Source organism: Pinus tabuliformis, chromosome Q (genome assembly GCF_031772625.1).
Source record: "Pinus tabuliformis cultivar Carrire ecotype Pingquan chromosome Q, CPIR1, whole genome shotgun sequence".
In the NCBI taxonomy this organism is placed as follows: Eukaryota; Viridiplantae; Streptophyta; class Pinopsida; order Pinales; family Pinaceae; genus Pinus; species Pinus tabuliformis.
The window spans coordinates 245918552-245933546 of NC_142296.1; the positions used below are offsets into that span (position 1 = coordinate 245918552).

Consider the following 14995-nt stretch of genomic DNA (forward strand, 5'->3'; position numbering starts at 1 on the left):
CAGGGGTTTACTATGAAATTCCCAAGTTTAATTCACATTTTGGGCTTGCCTTGTAGTATTGCTGGAGAACTTCTTGCTCTTAGGTGTTTTTGTTGATGGTATTTGTATTATGTTATGTCATTACACTGTGGTAGCTTGGATTATTGGTTGGCCTTGGGCCTGGCTGCGTGCTCTGTGGGTGACGATATTGTTGTTTTCAGAATCAGTTTTAGTGGTCCTTTGCCTTGTCCTTTTGCAGTCTTTTCGGTAGACATTCTTCTTATTCTTGTTGTCAATGCTCCTTGGTGTCATTTATCATGCATCTAAGGCAAAGAATGAGCTCTAGAAGGGGAGTGGTATTAATTTTGGGCATAAAAGGGTCTACCCTTTTGCCTACGATTTTGTGGCAACTTTTTTCGATGTTGTGCCTTTGGAGGTGCATAAGGAACTTCTATTGTTGGAGGCAAAAGAATCTGGAGATAGACCGTATCACTCAGATTCTGAATTGGCAGAGAAGGATATGCAATGGGTAACTAACCCTAGTCGTTTTCAGAAGCAACAACTACATTTTATGATTTCCTTAACACTCCATAAACAAATGGCTACCCTCTTGTGCCTTATTTTTAAGGACAAGCAGGTGGAGAACTATAATGTTTTTTCTTCTTTGAAGGATATCAAGCATATGTTGGGAAATCTACGCTTCTGTATGGATAATGTCAACCAACATCTGACTTGAGTGGAAGGCTTTATGGTGAGCGATTGTGCTTCTAGAGACTTCGCTGACCTTGCTCCGGATGAGGGCAAGGAGCTGCATGTTTCAATTTCTTTGAACCATGATTAGTGATGGCGTTATCTTCAAGTATTTTGTTATTAGTCTTCATATGCTACAACTTGGTTTCTATAGGACAATCTACCTTTTATATCTGTTATGGGGCATTGTATGGTTTGGCTTTTGTGTGCACCATATATTTTGCTTTCTCTGGAAACCAAGCACATCTGAATTTTGATAGGGGCACAAAATCTATGTCAAGTGGTTGTTGTGTTTTATATCTCTCTGCAACTATTATCGTCACGTTTCTCAGTGTTGGAAGGGAAACAATGCGTTTTTGGTGCCAACTTTGGTGTCTTGCAACATTTTGGAATGGTTTTCATTATAGATTTCTATGGTGTTAAAGGTGGTTGTTCCTTTTTCTCTATGCTGGTAGACAACAAGGAGCTCTTTTGGGAAGGTCATTTGGCAGATAACAAGGAGCTCTTCTTCGTGACTGCATGACTCCTCAAGGACTGGTTTTGCTTCAAATGCCTTCCACAATACATGGAGAATTGTCTGCGCATTGTCAAAATTGCTTGGAGTTTGAATTTCCACAACAATATGTTTTTGCTATAACTTTTTTGTGGAAAGTTTGTATTGATAAGTTATAAATCCATTGTTTCTTTACTAGGATCTTGGGTTTTTGTCCTATAATGATTATATTTGGTTTAAATGGTTAGATCATAAGTCTTTCGCTTTGTGTTTGTGGGATTGGATCTGGAGATTTCTATGTAAACCTTGACATCAGATATAAACTCTTTTAATTATGAATATGATTGATAACAATTTAAAAAAAATTATGATTTTTCACGCTTCTTAAAATAAAACTTTAAAAAATTAACTCTTATCATATCCTAACTCCATGAAATAACATACATTTTTATTTTCAATTCAAACAAAATTTGAATTTTTATGCCATTTTTCATTTTTATTTTAATTATTATAACCACAAAAATATTATTTTAAATTAATAAAAGATAAAAAATAAACCTTTTTCATTCAAATTTTATAAATATTATTTATTTGTAAATTATAAATTAATAAATATTATATATTATTTATTTATAAATTATAAATTAATTAATTTAACAAGTTAACATGTTATTTTATAACTATGTAATGTTTTTGATTAGTGCAACATTTCAAAATAATTTATTTATTTATCTAGTTATGAAATATTATTATTAAAATTATGTGAGACTCAATGAGTTTATGTTGGAGTTGATTTTAATATTAATTAAAATGATAATTTATTGAGGCGAGATGCTCATTCTACAATTTAGTATAGAGGCTATGTGTAACTATCTCTGTGCTCAACTTGGAGTTGACACGTGTCCCACTTCAAATAAAATAAAATACAATATTCTCTAAATAGAAAAGAAATGTGAACAATAATAAAAAAGAAAAAAGAAAAATTACAGATTGAATTTTGCACTCTAAAATAACTTTGCACTCGAAGAAATTCCATCCCTCTTGGCTCATTTTATATCAGTGCTTAAGATGGATCTATGCTCGAGTTCTAGAATATTATTAAAATTATGTGGGACTCAATTTAACTTTAAATAGTCATAAAATATTTTTTCCACTAGTGATTCCCATCTTTAATATTTTCTCATAAAATTTAAATCAATAATAAAAACTAAATGTATGGTTGAAATGACAAACATTTTTTTTTTGTTAAATTTAATCAAAATCAGATATAGATTTTTGAAAATTTGAGTTTAAGTTTTTTAATCTGTAAAATTCAAATATCCCAAAGTTTTTCAAGGTGCTGAATCTATACGTTGAAAAATATATTTTAAATAACAAAACATTACAATCTTGTTTGAAATTGTATTGCTAGATTTTCATGAAAAAACCATTTCATCTATAAGTTAAAGTGCCCTAGAGCTAAACCCCATACATACTCATTAATATAAGCCTCTTAAATATGTGTCCTTCCTCTCTCTCTCAGTAAAATTAAATTATAGTTTGATTTGCATTTCACCCCTCTTAAATTAAATCTTTGGAAATTTTAAAAATAATTCATGTCATATCCTAAATTCATAAAATAACATATCAGTTTTTTTAATTTTCAATTTCAATAAAATTTGAAAATTTTATTTTAAATAAAACTAATAAAAAAATTAAATTTAAGTGGAAGATTATTTTTGCTTGGTTAACATTTATTTGGATGTCAAAAACAAATTAATGGTCCAAAACCTCAAGACATGTGACACAAGCATACAAAGATAATTCCAAATAGAGTGACTTTCATTAAATAACAATGATAAGTCAACTTGCATTCATGTATAACACCTGATGATAGCTAAATATCCTCCAAAAATAATTCCAAATAGAATGATTTTTGTCCAATAATAGTCTAATTTTCAATTTCAATAAAATTTGAAATTTTTATTTTAAATAAAATTAACAAAAAAAAATAAATTTAAGTAGAAGATTATTTTTGCTTGGTTAACATCCATTTGGATGTCAAAAACAAATTAATGATCCAAAACCCAAAGGCATATGACAAATACATACAATGATTATTCCAAATAGAGTGATTTTCATTGAATAACAATGATGAATCAACTTGCATTCATCTATAACCTTTGGTGATAGCTAAATATCCTACAAAGATAATTCCAAATAGAGTGATTTAAGATAATTCCAAATAGAGTGATTTTTGTCGAATAACAATAATGAGTCAACGTACATCCCTGTATAACACCTCATAATAACTAACTCACCACTAATTTACCAATTAAATTATAATAATTTTTCTTACTACTAATTTGACAATTAAATTACAATAAATTAATAAATATTCCTATTGCGTTAAAATTAAAATTAAATTAAAAAGAAAGAAGAGAAAAGTAACACCAATATTCTATGAAAGAACATACTAACACTAAAATTGTGTAAAAAATACCCTGAAAAAGCCCACATAAAGTGGTAGTTTAAAAATTATGCTTTTTTGCTCTGAAAATTATAGAAATTCCACCTGTATTTTGAAAAAATATGGTAGAGATTTTTGTAAATCTAAATAAAAGCTGTAAAAATTCATAATTTTTGAAACAATATGGTAGGGATTTTTGTAAATCCAAGTAAAAACTGTCAAAATTCATAATTTTAAGTGCCCTGAACATTTTTAATGGTGCTGAATTTATTTCCACCATCAAAAACATGATTCAAACACTGAATCTACAAAATTTTTTGATTTTCTTTTGCCCAGATTCCAGCGATTTTTAACCGACCGGACAATTCTTCAACCAGAGTAAACAACTCCCCGCATAAAACCACATATTCTTAAACCATCACAATCCTTGGCCCAACAACTTCCGCATAAAACCACATATTCTTAAACAATCACAATCCTTGCCCCTCCATAACTTTTTCCCAAAAACTTTGACGCAATATCCTATGCTCAGAAACCTAAAAATCTCTTGGTTTCACTGGGCTTAGCTGCACCTTCAGGTCAAGAAACTCAATACCAAGGACCGAATCCTATAAATATAAATATTCAAAATAAGAAAATACCTACCGTTGCGCTGAACCTTACAAACAATGCAAGGTTGTTGGAGGTCCATAAATCGCCACGTGCAGATGGTAGATGCAGCGGCTCTTCATACATTCAATTTCTCGTCTGTCTGGGTCTTCCCTCCATTATAAATAATGGAACCGTAAGTAATCAAACCGTCTATACCCAAATCCCAAATGCATGCAAGCCATTTTTGATTTTGGGGTGGGCGTTTTCAGAAACTGGTTTCGATTCAAACTCTCATAATATCTGTAAGCTCTCTGTCAAAGGGCTCCTTAATTTCTGCAGTTAATTTTCCCGAATGTTTGGAGTTTGAATTGTATCTGTGCCAGATTTATGCTGCATTAATATTGTCTAAATCGAATGCAGAGCAGCAATGACGGTGGGTTCAGTGGCCAGTGGGATGGATGTTGAAGGCGTCACGTTTCCTCCTACTGTGGCGCCCATGGGATCCAGCAAGGAACTCGTTCTCGGAGGAGCTGGTAAGGCACTGCCTATGCCCATGCAGCTCCAAGGGATTTCTCAGTTCTGTTTGCCATAATTCTTCTTGTATTTGCAGGTGTTCGAGGGCTCATGATCGAGGGGAAATTCGTCACGTTTACAGCAATTGGTGTTTATATCGAGAAGTCCATTATCCCCCATCTTGGTTTCAAATGGAAGCACAGCACGGCCGAAGAGCTGGTGAATAGGGTGGATTTTTTCATGGACATTGTCACATGTAAGCTTGTTATGTTCATGGGCATAGATTCCTCTTGGGGTTTAATATATGCTTAGGTTAAAACTGTTATGAATATAACAGTTAAATTTCTGTTTATCTGTGCATATAAGTCTCAACCTACCATTATTTTTATGGAAAGGTTTTCTACAGAAAGTGATGTGTTCTTACTATCATATCATATTATTATATATAATAATGGTTGTTTAGTGGAATGTGAATATGCATGCTTGCTTAGCCTTTATACTGTGAGTGTATAAATCAACCATATGATATACATAGAATGGATTTTACAATTGTAAAATCTCCTTTCTCCTCTGCCAAGCTGCACCTCAGTTCCACATAGAGTTACATGGGTGGAATTTCTACCAATGATTTGGTATTTGTGGAATACTCTGGTTTATTGTTTTGATTAAAGATTGATATCTATGGATAATTGCCTTTGAGTTCTTGGATCTTAATACATTTGAAATGTGTTTTTGGGGTATAATACATTCGAGATTGAGGTTTTGTTTTCTTTATTGACCTTAGAGCATTTTGCTTCTCGTAGGAGTCTGAAAGCATTTTGCTTCTCTTAGAAGTCTGAAATTTTGCTTCTCTTAGAACTCTGAAAGCATTTTGTTTCTCTTAAAAGTCTGAAGTGAGGTGGCTGTGGGAATCGGAAACTTGCAGGTCCATATGAGAAATTCGTGAGAGTAACACTCATCTTACCGCTCTCTGGAGCTCAGTACTCTGAAAAAGTGAGCGAAGGGTGTAAGGCAGCTTGGGAAGCTGCAGGCATATATGGCGAAGCTGAAGCCAAGGCGATCGAGCAGTTTAAGGAGATTTTTAAGGACCAGAATTTCCCCCCTGGTTCCTCCATTTTGTTTACTATTTCGCCTAGCGGGTTAGTGGTATGTATGATCACTATCTCATCCTGCAGAATTCATAATCTCTTGTTTCGGTCTGTCTATGGAAGGATGTTGATTAATTAGTTTGTGTTGGTAGATTGCGTTCTCTAAAGATGGTTCGATTCCCGAGAAGGCCACAACAGTGATAGAGAACAGGATCATGGCTGAAGGGGTCCTCGCATCTATCATTGGCAAAAGTGGTGTATCTCCTGCCGCCAAGGCTTCAATCGCAGATCGGGTCTCCAAGCTGGTAAGTGCCTAGAAATAAAATTCATTGTATGGGAATATATGAAAATTTTGCATTGATACAGTTTGGAAGTTGCAGTGATCCACATGTTTGTTTTTGGTTTGTGCATTGGGTGCGTTGAATGTGGACAGTAACACAACCATATGAACTTCAAGGCTAAAAAGTGAGGGTGTATATGTAAAATTTCATAGACTATTGGAATATTGAAATCCCCAGATTTTTAACCTTGAAAACTGGAGCTTCTAAACATGGAAATGCATATTTTTTTTATCAATTCCATTAAATAACCCTTTCTCAACCACATATCAGACCAAGATTTAGATGGGTCTATGTTGGATCTATGAACACCACTGCAAGAAGCAGAAACCATCCTCCCAATTTTTGGCCGAAACAGGATTGAAACTCCTAAGACCTATTGCTTTTGGGATTCTCAGGTAAATTCTAGATAGGAATATTGAAATCCCCAGATTCTCTAACTTTGATACCTTGAGCTTCTGAACATGGAAATGCTTTTTCAATTAATGGATTCTATTAAAAACTCTTTCTCAACCATATACCAGACCAAGATTTAAATGGGTAAATGCTAGTTTTTTTGTCCCCTGTGAACACTGCAAGAAGGCTGAAACAGGATTGAAACTCTTAAGACCTGCAGCTTTGTGGATTTTCAGGTAAATTCTTCTGTAGGAAATTAGGAATATTGAAATCCCTGATTCTCAACTTTGAAACCTTGAGTTTCTGAACATGGAAATTCATCTTCTATTAATTCCATTGAAAAAACCCCTTGTCAACCACTTATCAAACCCAGATTTAGATGGGTATACTCTGGTTATGTGTTCCATATAGTAATTTATGAACTCCACTGCAAGCAGCAGAAACCACCTTCCCATTGAAAAAAGTCCTTTGCCAACCACATGTCAGACCCAAATTTAAATGGTTATACTCTAGTTATATTTTTCATATAATATTCTATGAACTTCACTGAAAAAGCAGAAACCATTCTCCCACTTTTTGCCTGAAACAGGTTTGAAATTCCTAATGCCTGATGTTCTGGGGATTCATAGGTAAATCCTATATAGATTTTACCGAAATCCCCGGATCCCCAACTTTGCAATCTTCAGCTTCTGAACATGGAAATGCATGCATCCTCTTCAATTATGAATTCCATTGAAACACTCTTTGTCACCCATATATCAGGCCAATATTTAGATGGGTATACGCTGGTTATATTTTCCATTTAGTAATTTATGAACTAGACTGCAAGAAGCCGAATCCACCCTCTCAATATTTAGCTGAAACAGGATTGAAACTCGTCAGGCGTGTTGCTTTGGGGATTCTGAAAAACCAAACTTGAATGAGTTATAGTAAACTTCTATGGATCTAACAATGAAACTCAGCCAACAAAAAATTAAACTCTGTTAAAGGACATGGGGACCTTTTCCCAATCATAAATCAGACCAAGATTTATATCGTTAGATGCTCGTTATATGTTGAATTCCCTATATTAATTTATGACGACAGCAAGAAGCAGAGACCACCTGCCCAATTTTTGACAGAAACAAGATCGAAGCTCTTAGGACTTGACATTTTTTGGATTCTCAGGTAAAGTTCACTCAGGTATGGGCTGAAAATGAAACTTGGGGTAATTGTAGTAAACTCCAACTGCGTTTTGACCCAACTCAGTGGACAAGAATAAAGCTCTTTGTTAAGGGACATGTTTTGGGATTCTCCTGTAAAGTCTATACAGTCTATAGAGTAATGCCTTGAAAACCAAACTTGGACTAGTTAAACTCTCATGGCTGTATGACCTTAACCCAATGGACAAAACTAAAGCTGTGTGTTAAAGGACATGCTCTCCACTCTGTGCATATGGACATCTCACTTGATGAATTGTGACTCTATCACATCTTAACAGCCATTATGGGTTCTTTTAGGAAGACCATGTTTGTAACATTACCAATAAAAGAGCAAAGCCCATTTTACACTTATTTCTTGAACGAGTGAAAACCCATATTATACGGTACGTGGGAATAATATTTCCTGCAGATTCATCGATTTGTCCACGCGCAAATTTCTAATGAATTCATTTGTTTAACAGTATTTTCCCGAGCTGGACCGCTGTTTCACTACTGTGCTCAACGGCGTGGAGCTTGAGGGCATCGCATTTCCACCCACGGTTCGACCCCCGGGGGCCACAAAAGACCTCGTACTGGGAGGAGCTGGTAAACAGCTTTTGAATTAAAGGTTGCTCTGTTAAGAATTGATTGTTTGAGTTCTTAGCTTTTGAGGTGGATGTTGCAGGTGTTCGACAGCTACCGATCGAAGGCAAGTTCATCACCTTTACGGCAATTGGAATTTACATCGACAGCGCCATCATTCCTCACCTCGCAAGCAAGTGGAAAGGGAAGACGATTGAGGAATTGAATGATAGTGCAGAGTTCTTCATGGACATTGTTACCTGTAAGCAGTTTTAATTTCCATTTTGGTGCTCTGTTGACAAACTAAATCTTTATAAAGCCCTGTAACAATTACGTCAGAGTAATAGCGGTGTGTGGAATACCTGGGCAGGCGAATACGAAAAATTCACGAGAGTAACCATGGTTCTCCCGTTAACCGGAATTCAGTACTCTGAAAAGGTCGCCGAGGGCTGCAAGGCAGCATGGGAGGCTGCAGGAATATATGGCAAGGCCGAAGCTGAGGCCATCGAAGATTTCAAAAAGGCATTCAAGGATCAGAATTTCCCCCCTGGATCTTCCATTCTCTTCACGATTTCGCCCACAGGCTTGGCGGTAAGTAAGCGCAGCTTAATAGGTTGGTTGTGCTCAATATTGCTCTGCATTTTGGCTACTTCCTATTAGTAGGTATCTGGTTTGATATGCTAACTGGTTTGAGATGAATCCTTTGATTAGTAACTGGGTCGATTTTGTATGGGTTTTATATTCGTGTGATACAGATATAGAAACACTTTCTATAGACACGGCTTAATTGGGTCCATTGGCATGGGTTAATTGGGGAATTTGAACATTGGTCCACAGACATGGGATGCATTAATTGGGGAATTTGAACATTGGTCCACAGACATGGGATGCGTTAATTGGGGAATTTGAACATTGGTCCACAGACATGGGGATGCGTTAATTGGGGAATTCGAACATTGGTCCATAGACCTGGGATGCGTTAATTGGGACTTCGAACATTGAATCTCATAGTTTTACATGATACTCCATGACACACCACCGTTGCTAATTTAATGCCTTGCACTTAAAAATTAAAATTATCAAGAATATGTGAATAAGTTTTGATTGATTGTATATGTCTGAGAAATCGTGTGGGCAATGGCAGATTGCATTCTCTGAAGACTCTTCGATTCCGGAGAAGGGCAGAGCAGTGATAAAGAACCGAGTGCTTGCGCAAGGAGTTTTGGCTTCAATTATTGGGAAAAATGGTGTATCTCCAGCAGCCAGAGCTGCATTGGCGGCTCGACTCTTTCAAGTTTGGACAGTAATCGATTGAGGAAGTGGAGGAAAGAAATCTGGCTGGGATAGAACTCTGTCATGGTGATTAAAGCGGGGTTCAGTTATTTGAGGCCTTTCCATCTAGGAGCATGGCCGCCCGTCATCAAATTTCTGCCATACGATGAATAATGAATTCCATGTATGCTTCAATTTTTGTTTTAAAATGTTTTGTTTACTGCTTCAGTGCTATGAACCCCGTCTTGAGTTAACACCATGTACACTATATAATATATATTCTATCTCTATCTCTATGATCTAATGTCATCAATGTCCAGTATGGGTATCAATGTTTTCACTTAATATGGCATCCACTTCAACCACATTATTTCAAGACTATTGCATCTACCGACATTGGGAAGAGATTAGTCTTTAGCACAACAGAAATTACAGTGCTTCTCACTTTCTTATGAATATGTTATGATGAATAAAACAAACCACTGAAATCACAGAAACAGTGGCTTGACCAATGACATACCAACTGGACTTCAAAGTTCAATTAGTATCGAGAGAGGCAATGTGCACCAAGAATATGACCAGTTGATTGCGAGTAAACTTCAAATTTCAATTAGACAACGAGTCGACTTCAAATTTATATGGACAGAGGTAATGTGCACCAGGATTATAACCACTCGAAGGCTTATTAGTCTCTGCCTTCAGTTGCTATAGCATTTAATTCATATCAATCCTTGCCATCAGCAAGGCTTTATTAGACCCTTAGCTTCAGTTGCTATAGCATTTAATTCAGATTAATCCCTGCCACCAGCAAGGCTTTGTTAGACCCTTACCTTCAGCAGTTACTGTACATTTAATTCATATTGGTCCCTGCCACCAGCAAGGCTTTATTATGCCTTATCTTCCGCAGTTACGATAGCATTTAATTCAGATTAGTCCTTGCCATCAGCAGTTGTGATAAAATAACATAAATAAATAAAAATGAAATAATAGTAAAAATAAAAATGACTTATGTTATTCAGTGTAATATAATATATAATTTATTTAAAAGGGATATTAAATCAGTCTAGTTCCATTTTATCCTTGGATCTACCAACCATGGGAGGGATCAAATCTCTTGAGATGCAAATCTCTTTTAGAATTGCACCATTTTAAAGCAAGTTTCAATACAACAGTATAAAAATGTTGGATCCAATAGTGGAAAGCAAAGAGTTTTTCATTATTGAGCAAGGTTCAATTCCCATGAGGGCCTAACCTTGAAGCCACAGGGGCACTTTGAGGTAGTGATTGAATGTGTGGTTGCACCCATAGAAACTATATTAAAAATGATTATGTGTCCCGTGCACACATAAGTGGATCAAAGCCCACCTCGAGATCGTAAGACTTAGAGATGCAAACACAGGAAATGCAAGATTAGAGCCTAAGTTAATCTAGTTGAGAATACAAAACCAACTTTTAAAACTTGACTGGAAATGTGGATGAGTTGTAGGCCTACCTAATCTAGCCTCTGCCCTCGTTCCCCTAGTTTGGCTCCAGAACTACTATATTTCACTGTTCATGACAGGTGCTCAAGTGTTCAATGTAGGTTGGATCAACTAGTAAAGAGGTTCTAGTTCTAGTTCCAAAACTTGTTAAAACCAAATGTTGACAGGAAAATCAAGGCATGTAAAGTAAATGCTTGAAAGGAAATTTCGTTAAAAAACTATATTAAATGCTGAAAGAAAAAACAAGGCATGTAAAGAAAATGCTTGAAATGAAACCTCATTCAAAAACTATACTAAACAATGAAGTACAGATTGCTAGTGACTAATTGCTAAATGCTCGAGCAAGGAAACTAGCCTAAGTCTAAACATTGTTTTTAATCCATGACTTCTTTACATATATGCAACCAAATGAGATTCACACCAATTAGTGAGATCATAATACTTGCAAAAAAATCATTACATAGCCATAACATTCCAAGTATCATTATCCATTCATATTATATTCAAGATATATCACAGGATTCAAAGTAATATCTTCAATGAGTAACTCACACCTTGTACTATCATACCAAGATATCAAAGCTTTGTTTAAAAGAAAAAGACTTTCACAAATGAGATATTCACAAGATATTCAGATTATACTTTGTCACAGACCTGCTCTATATCAAAACCCAAAACAAAAAATTTCAATTTCAAGTAAAACACAAATTCAAGATTGAAATTACTAATAATAATAGGGTTATGATGAAGAGGTTAAATTGAATTAGACCCCAAACCACAATGCAAATTTTATGTTTATTGTGTGTGAACACAAAGATATGTATAACAAATGGAAGCAACGAGAGACGAAACACTCAGTCATATAAATGATGTATCTTATCACATATATAAACAATAGCAAATCTGAAACTATACAACCGCACAAAGGAAGAAGAGAGGAAATCAAATTAAATACACAATATAATGCTAACTATTGAACAAATGAAATATAGCAGCACTTACCCACACTAAGGGGCCCTTCTCAAGTGGTCAATGTTGTCAGGAAAGATTAGATCAAGCTAAGATGTACCACAATTTAAGAACCATCAATTCTTTATTCACATCAAAAAATCTATTAGAAATTAGCTCTCTTAATCTCTCAAAAACTAATCATTGATCTCTTCTATTACAATAATAAACAACCTTCCTTCTTTTTCCCTTTGAGGCTTTATTTATACATAAAATCCATTGAGGAAGGATAAAATCTGTTATGCAACCAACTCACAAAATAGAAGAAAAGAGAGATCAATGACTTCAAAATCAGCCTCTTCGAGGGGGGCAACCTTCTTTACATTACACAAATGAACAATTCTTGGATGATACAAATGACAAAACCTCATTTTTATATATAGGAGTCTAAGTGTTCACAATATAATCAAAGCCAACATAACAATATTAATGTATGGGCACAACAATAACAATAGTGGATTTCTATGAGGCACAATAATAATAATATGGGGATAACATGGACACAACAATAACAATAAGGGGCTACTATGCCAATAATAATAAGGGAATACACTAGTATTATAGCGACTTAACATGCCTCTCTCTTTCAAAAGTGTTGTCCTCAACGTTTGAGTAGTTTTGGATGCTTCTGTATAAAATTCTCATCCTCCCATGTGGAATCTTTAGTGAGTAAGTTCTTCCACTTGATGAGATACTCTGAAATTGATCAATTTCGTAGTTGTTGGTTTCTTGTTTCCATGACTGCTTTAGGTTCCAATATGACTTTTCCTTCCTCGTTGAGTTCTGGCAATATTGTTTGAACTGGGAGCTTGTCACCTATAACCTTCTTTAAGCATGAAACATGGAAAACTGGGTGCACTCGGAAGATGTAAGAGCTCCAATTTGTATGCCTAGTACCAATATTTTGTAACACCTTGTATGGACCATAATACTTTGGTGATAATTTATTATCCTTCTTAGCTTGCTTGAGGGACATTTGTTTGTATGGTTGTACTCGTAGAAATACCCAGTCACCTACATCAAAACTTCTTTTGTTGCGATGTTGATTTGCTTGTTGTTTCATTCTATTCTACGCCAAAGTGAGGTTATCCTTTAAGAGTTGGAGAACTTGTTGTTGATGCTCGATGTGATCTTCCACTGCTTGAACCTTAGAATTTCTTCTTAAATATGATGTGATGGATGGTGGATGATATCCATAAAGTGCCATAAATGGGGGCATTTTTGCTAGAGTATGGAAGGAAGTGTTATACCACCTTTCAGCCAGAGACAATCACATGACCCATTGTGTCCGTTTATCATATACAAAGCAACGAAGATATCCTTCCAAACATTTGTTCACTATCTCAATTTGCCCATCAGATTGAGGATGATAGGATGAGCTATGAGCTAACTGAGTACCGAGACAAGAAAATAATTCTGTCCAAAAAATTCCAGTGAAAATGGGATCTCTGTCGATTACAATAATCTTTGGGTTTCCATGTAGATTTTGAATTGTTTCCATAAATGCAGTAGCGACTGTACTAGCTTTAAATGGATGAGATAATGCACAAAAGTGTGCATACTTGGTAAGTCTATCAACTACCACCATGATGAAACTCTTTCCTTCAGACTTGGGTAAACCTGTGATAAAATCCATTGAAAGCTTCTCCCAACGTTGACTTGGAATAGATAAAGGTTGTAACAGACCCGAGGTCTTAATTGTTTCAATTTTATTTTGTTGGCAAATCAAACATTCCACCACAAACGTTTGAATATTATATTTAAGGTTGTCCCAAAAAAATCCTTCTTAACCCCGTGGTAAGTTTTTAAAAATATTGAGTGCCCTTCTAAGGGAGAGGTGTGCAATTCTTGAAAAATCTTTTGTTTGAGTTGGGAATTCTTATAGAGGTATAAGCGATCTTTGTACCATAACGAATCATTTTTCCAGCTAAATGTATCATATGTACTGGGATCTTGCTGTAACTTTTGAATGAGTGTTCACACTTCTTTGTCATTCTTCCATTCATCCCTTGCTTCGTTTATCCAATCTGGTTGGATAATAGAAATTGCACAAAGTAATGCTTCCACATCCTCGTCCTTTCTTGAGAGTGCATTTGCAACAACATTTTGCTTCCCTTTTTTGTAGATGATTTCAAAGTCATAACCCAACATCTTTTTGACCCATTTTTGTTGCTCTTCTGAAGATAATCTTTGTTCTAAAAATTATTTAAGACTATCATGATCTGTTTTACCTTGAAGTGCCTTTCCATCAGGTAAGGTCGCCATTTCTTAAGTGCATGTAGTATTGTCAACATTTCCTTATCATAAATAGCTTTGTGTAAATACTTTCCTTTGATTGGATGACTTTCAAAAGCATTGGGTCTTTCTTCTTGCGCTAAAACAACACCAATTCCATTTCCTGAGGCATCACATTCCACAATAAAGGTTTTTGTGAAGTTTGGCGTACCTAAGACCGATGCTTGGCACATTGCTTTTTTAAGATGTTCAGAGGCCTTTGTCGTTTTTGAAGTCCAAGAAAATGCATCTTTCTTTAGTAATATTGTTAGAGGTGTTGCTATTCTCCCATAATTCTTAACAAACTTGCGATAATACCCTATCAACCCAAGAAATCCTTGCAGATGCTTTATGGATGTGGGGATTTTCTATCCTTAATGACTTTAATTTTGTGAGGGTCTACCTTAACACCTTCATGAGATACAACATGACCCAGATATTCCACCTCTTGTACTCTAAAGAAACATTTGGAGGTTTTTGCATATAATTGTCTTTTCCTCCAATAGTTTGAGCACCCAGTCAACATGTTGAACATGATCCTTACAAGACTTACTGTAGATTATTATATCATCAAAAAATACTAACACAAATTTTCTAAGG

At 35.3% G+C, this 14995-nt stretch overlaps 1 protein-coding gene across 3 annotated transcripts; it reads left to right on the forward strand.

Moving 5' to 3' along the window:
* Nucleotides 1-4299: 4299 nt before the first annotated feature.
* Nucleotides 4300-9941, forward strand: LOC149219105 (chalcone--flavanone isomerase-like). Of its 3 annotated transcripts, none has more exons than XM_089384263.1 (9): nt 4300-4455; nt 4683-4795; nt 4873-5031; nt 5701-5921; nt 6016-6168; nt 8261-8384; nt 8464-8622; nt 8731-8951; nt 9505-9941. In XM_089384263.1, exons 1-9 carry the CDS (start codon nt 4448-4450, stop codon nt 9673-9675), a joined length of 1329 nt encoding a protein of 442 aa, XP_089240389.1. In that variant the 5' UTR covers nt 4300-4447; the 3' UTR covers nt 9676-9941. The 3 variants fall into 3 exon arrangements, with proteins under 3 accessions (XP_089240389.1, XP_089240390.1, XP_089240391.1); XM_089384264.1 differs by having other exon boundaries at nt 4409-4564; XM_089384265.1 differs by having other exon boundaries at nt 4411-4564; nt 4688-4795.
* The last annotated feature ends 5054 nt before the right edge of the window (nt 9942-14995 follow it).

Excerpts from the sequence above, each read along its gene's own strand:
- LOC149219105 (XM_089384263.1), top strand. Across the intron at positions 6,169-8,260 it reads CAGATCGGGTCTCCAAGCTG|TATTTTCCCGAGCTGGACCG; the intron begins GTAAGTGCCTAG and ends TTTGTTTAACAG. Across the intron at positions 8,385-8,463 it reads CCTCGTACTGGGAGGAGCTG|GTGTTCGACAGCTACCGATC; the intron begins GTAAACAGCTTT and ends TGGATGTTGCAG.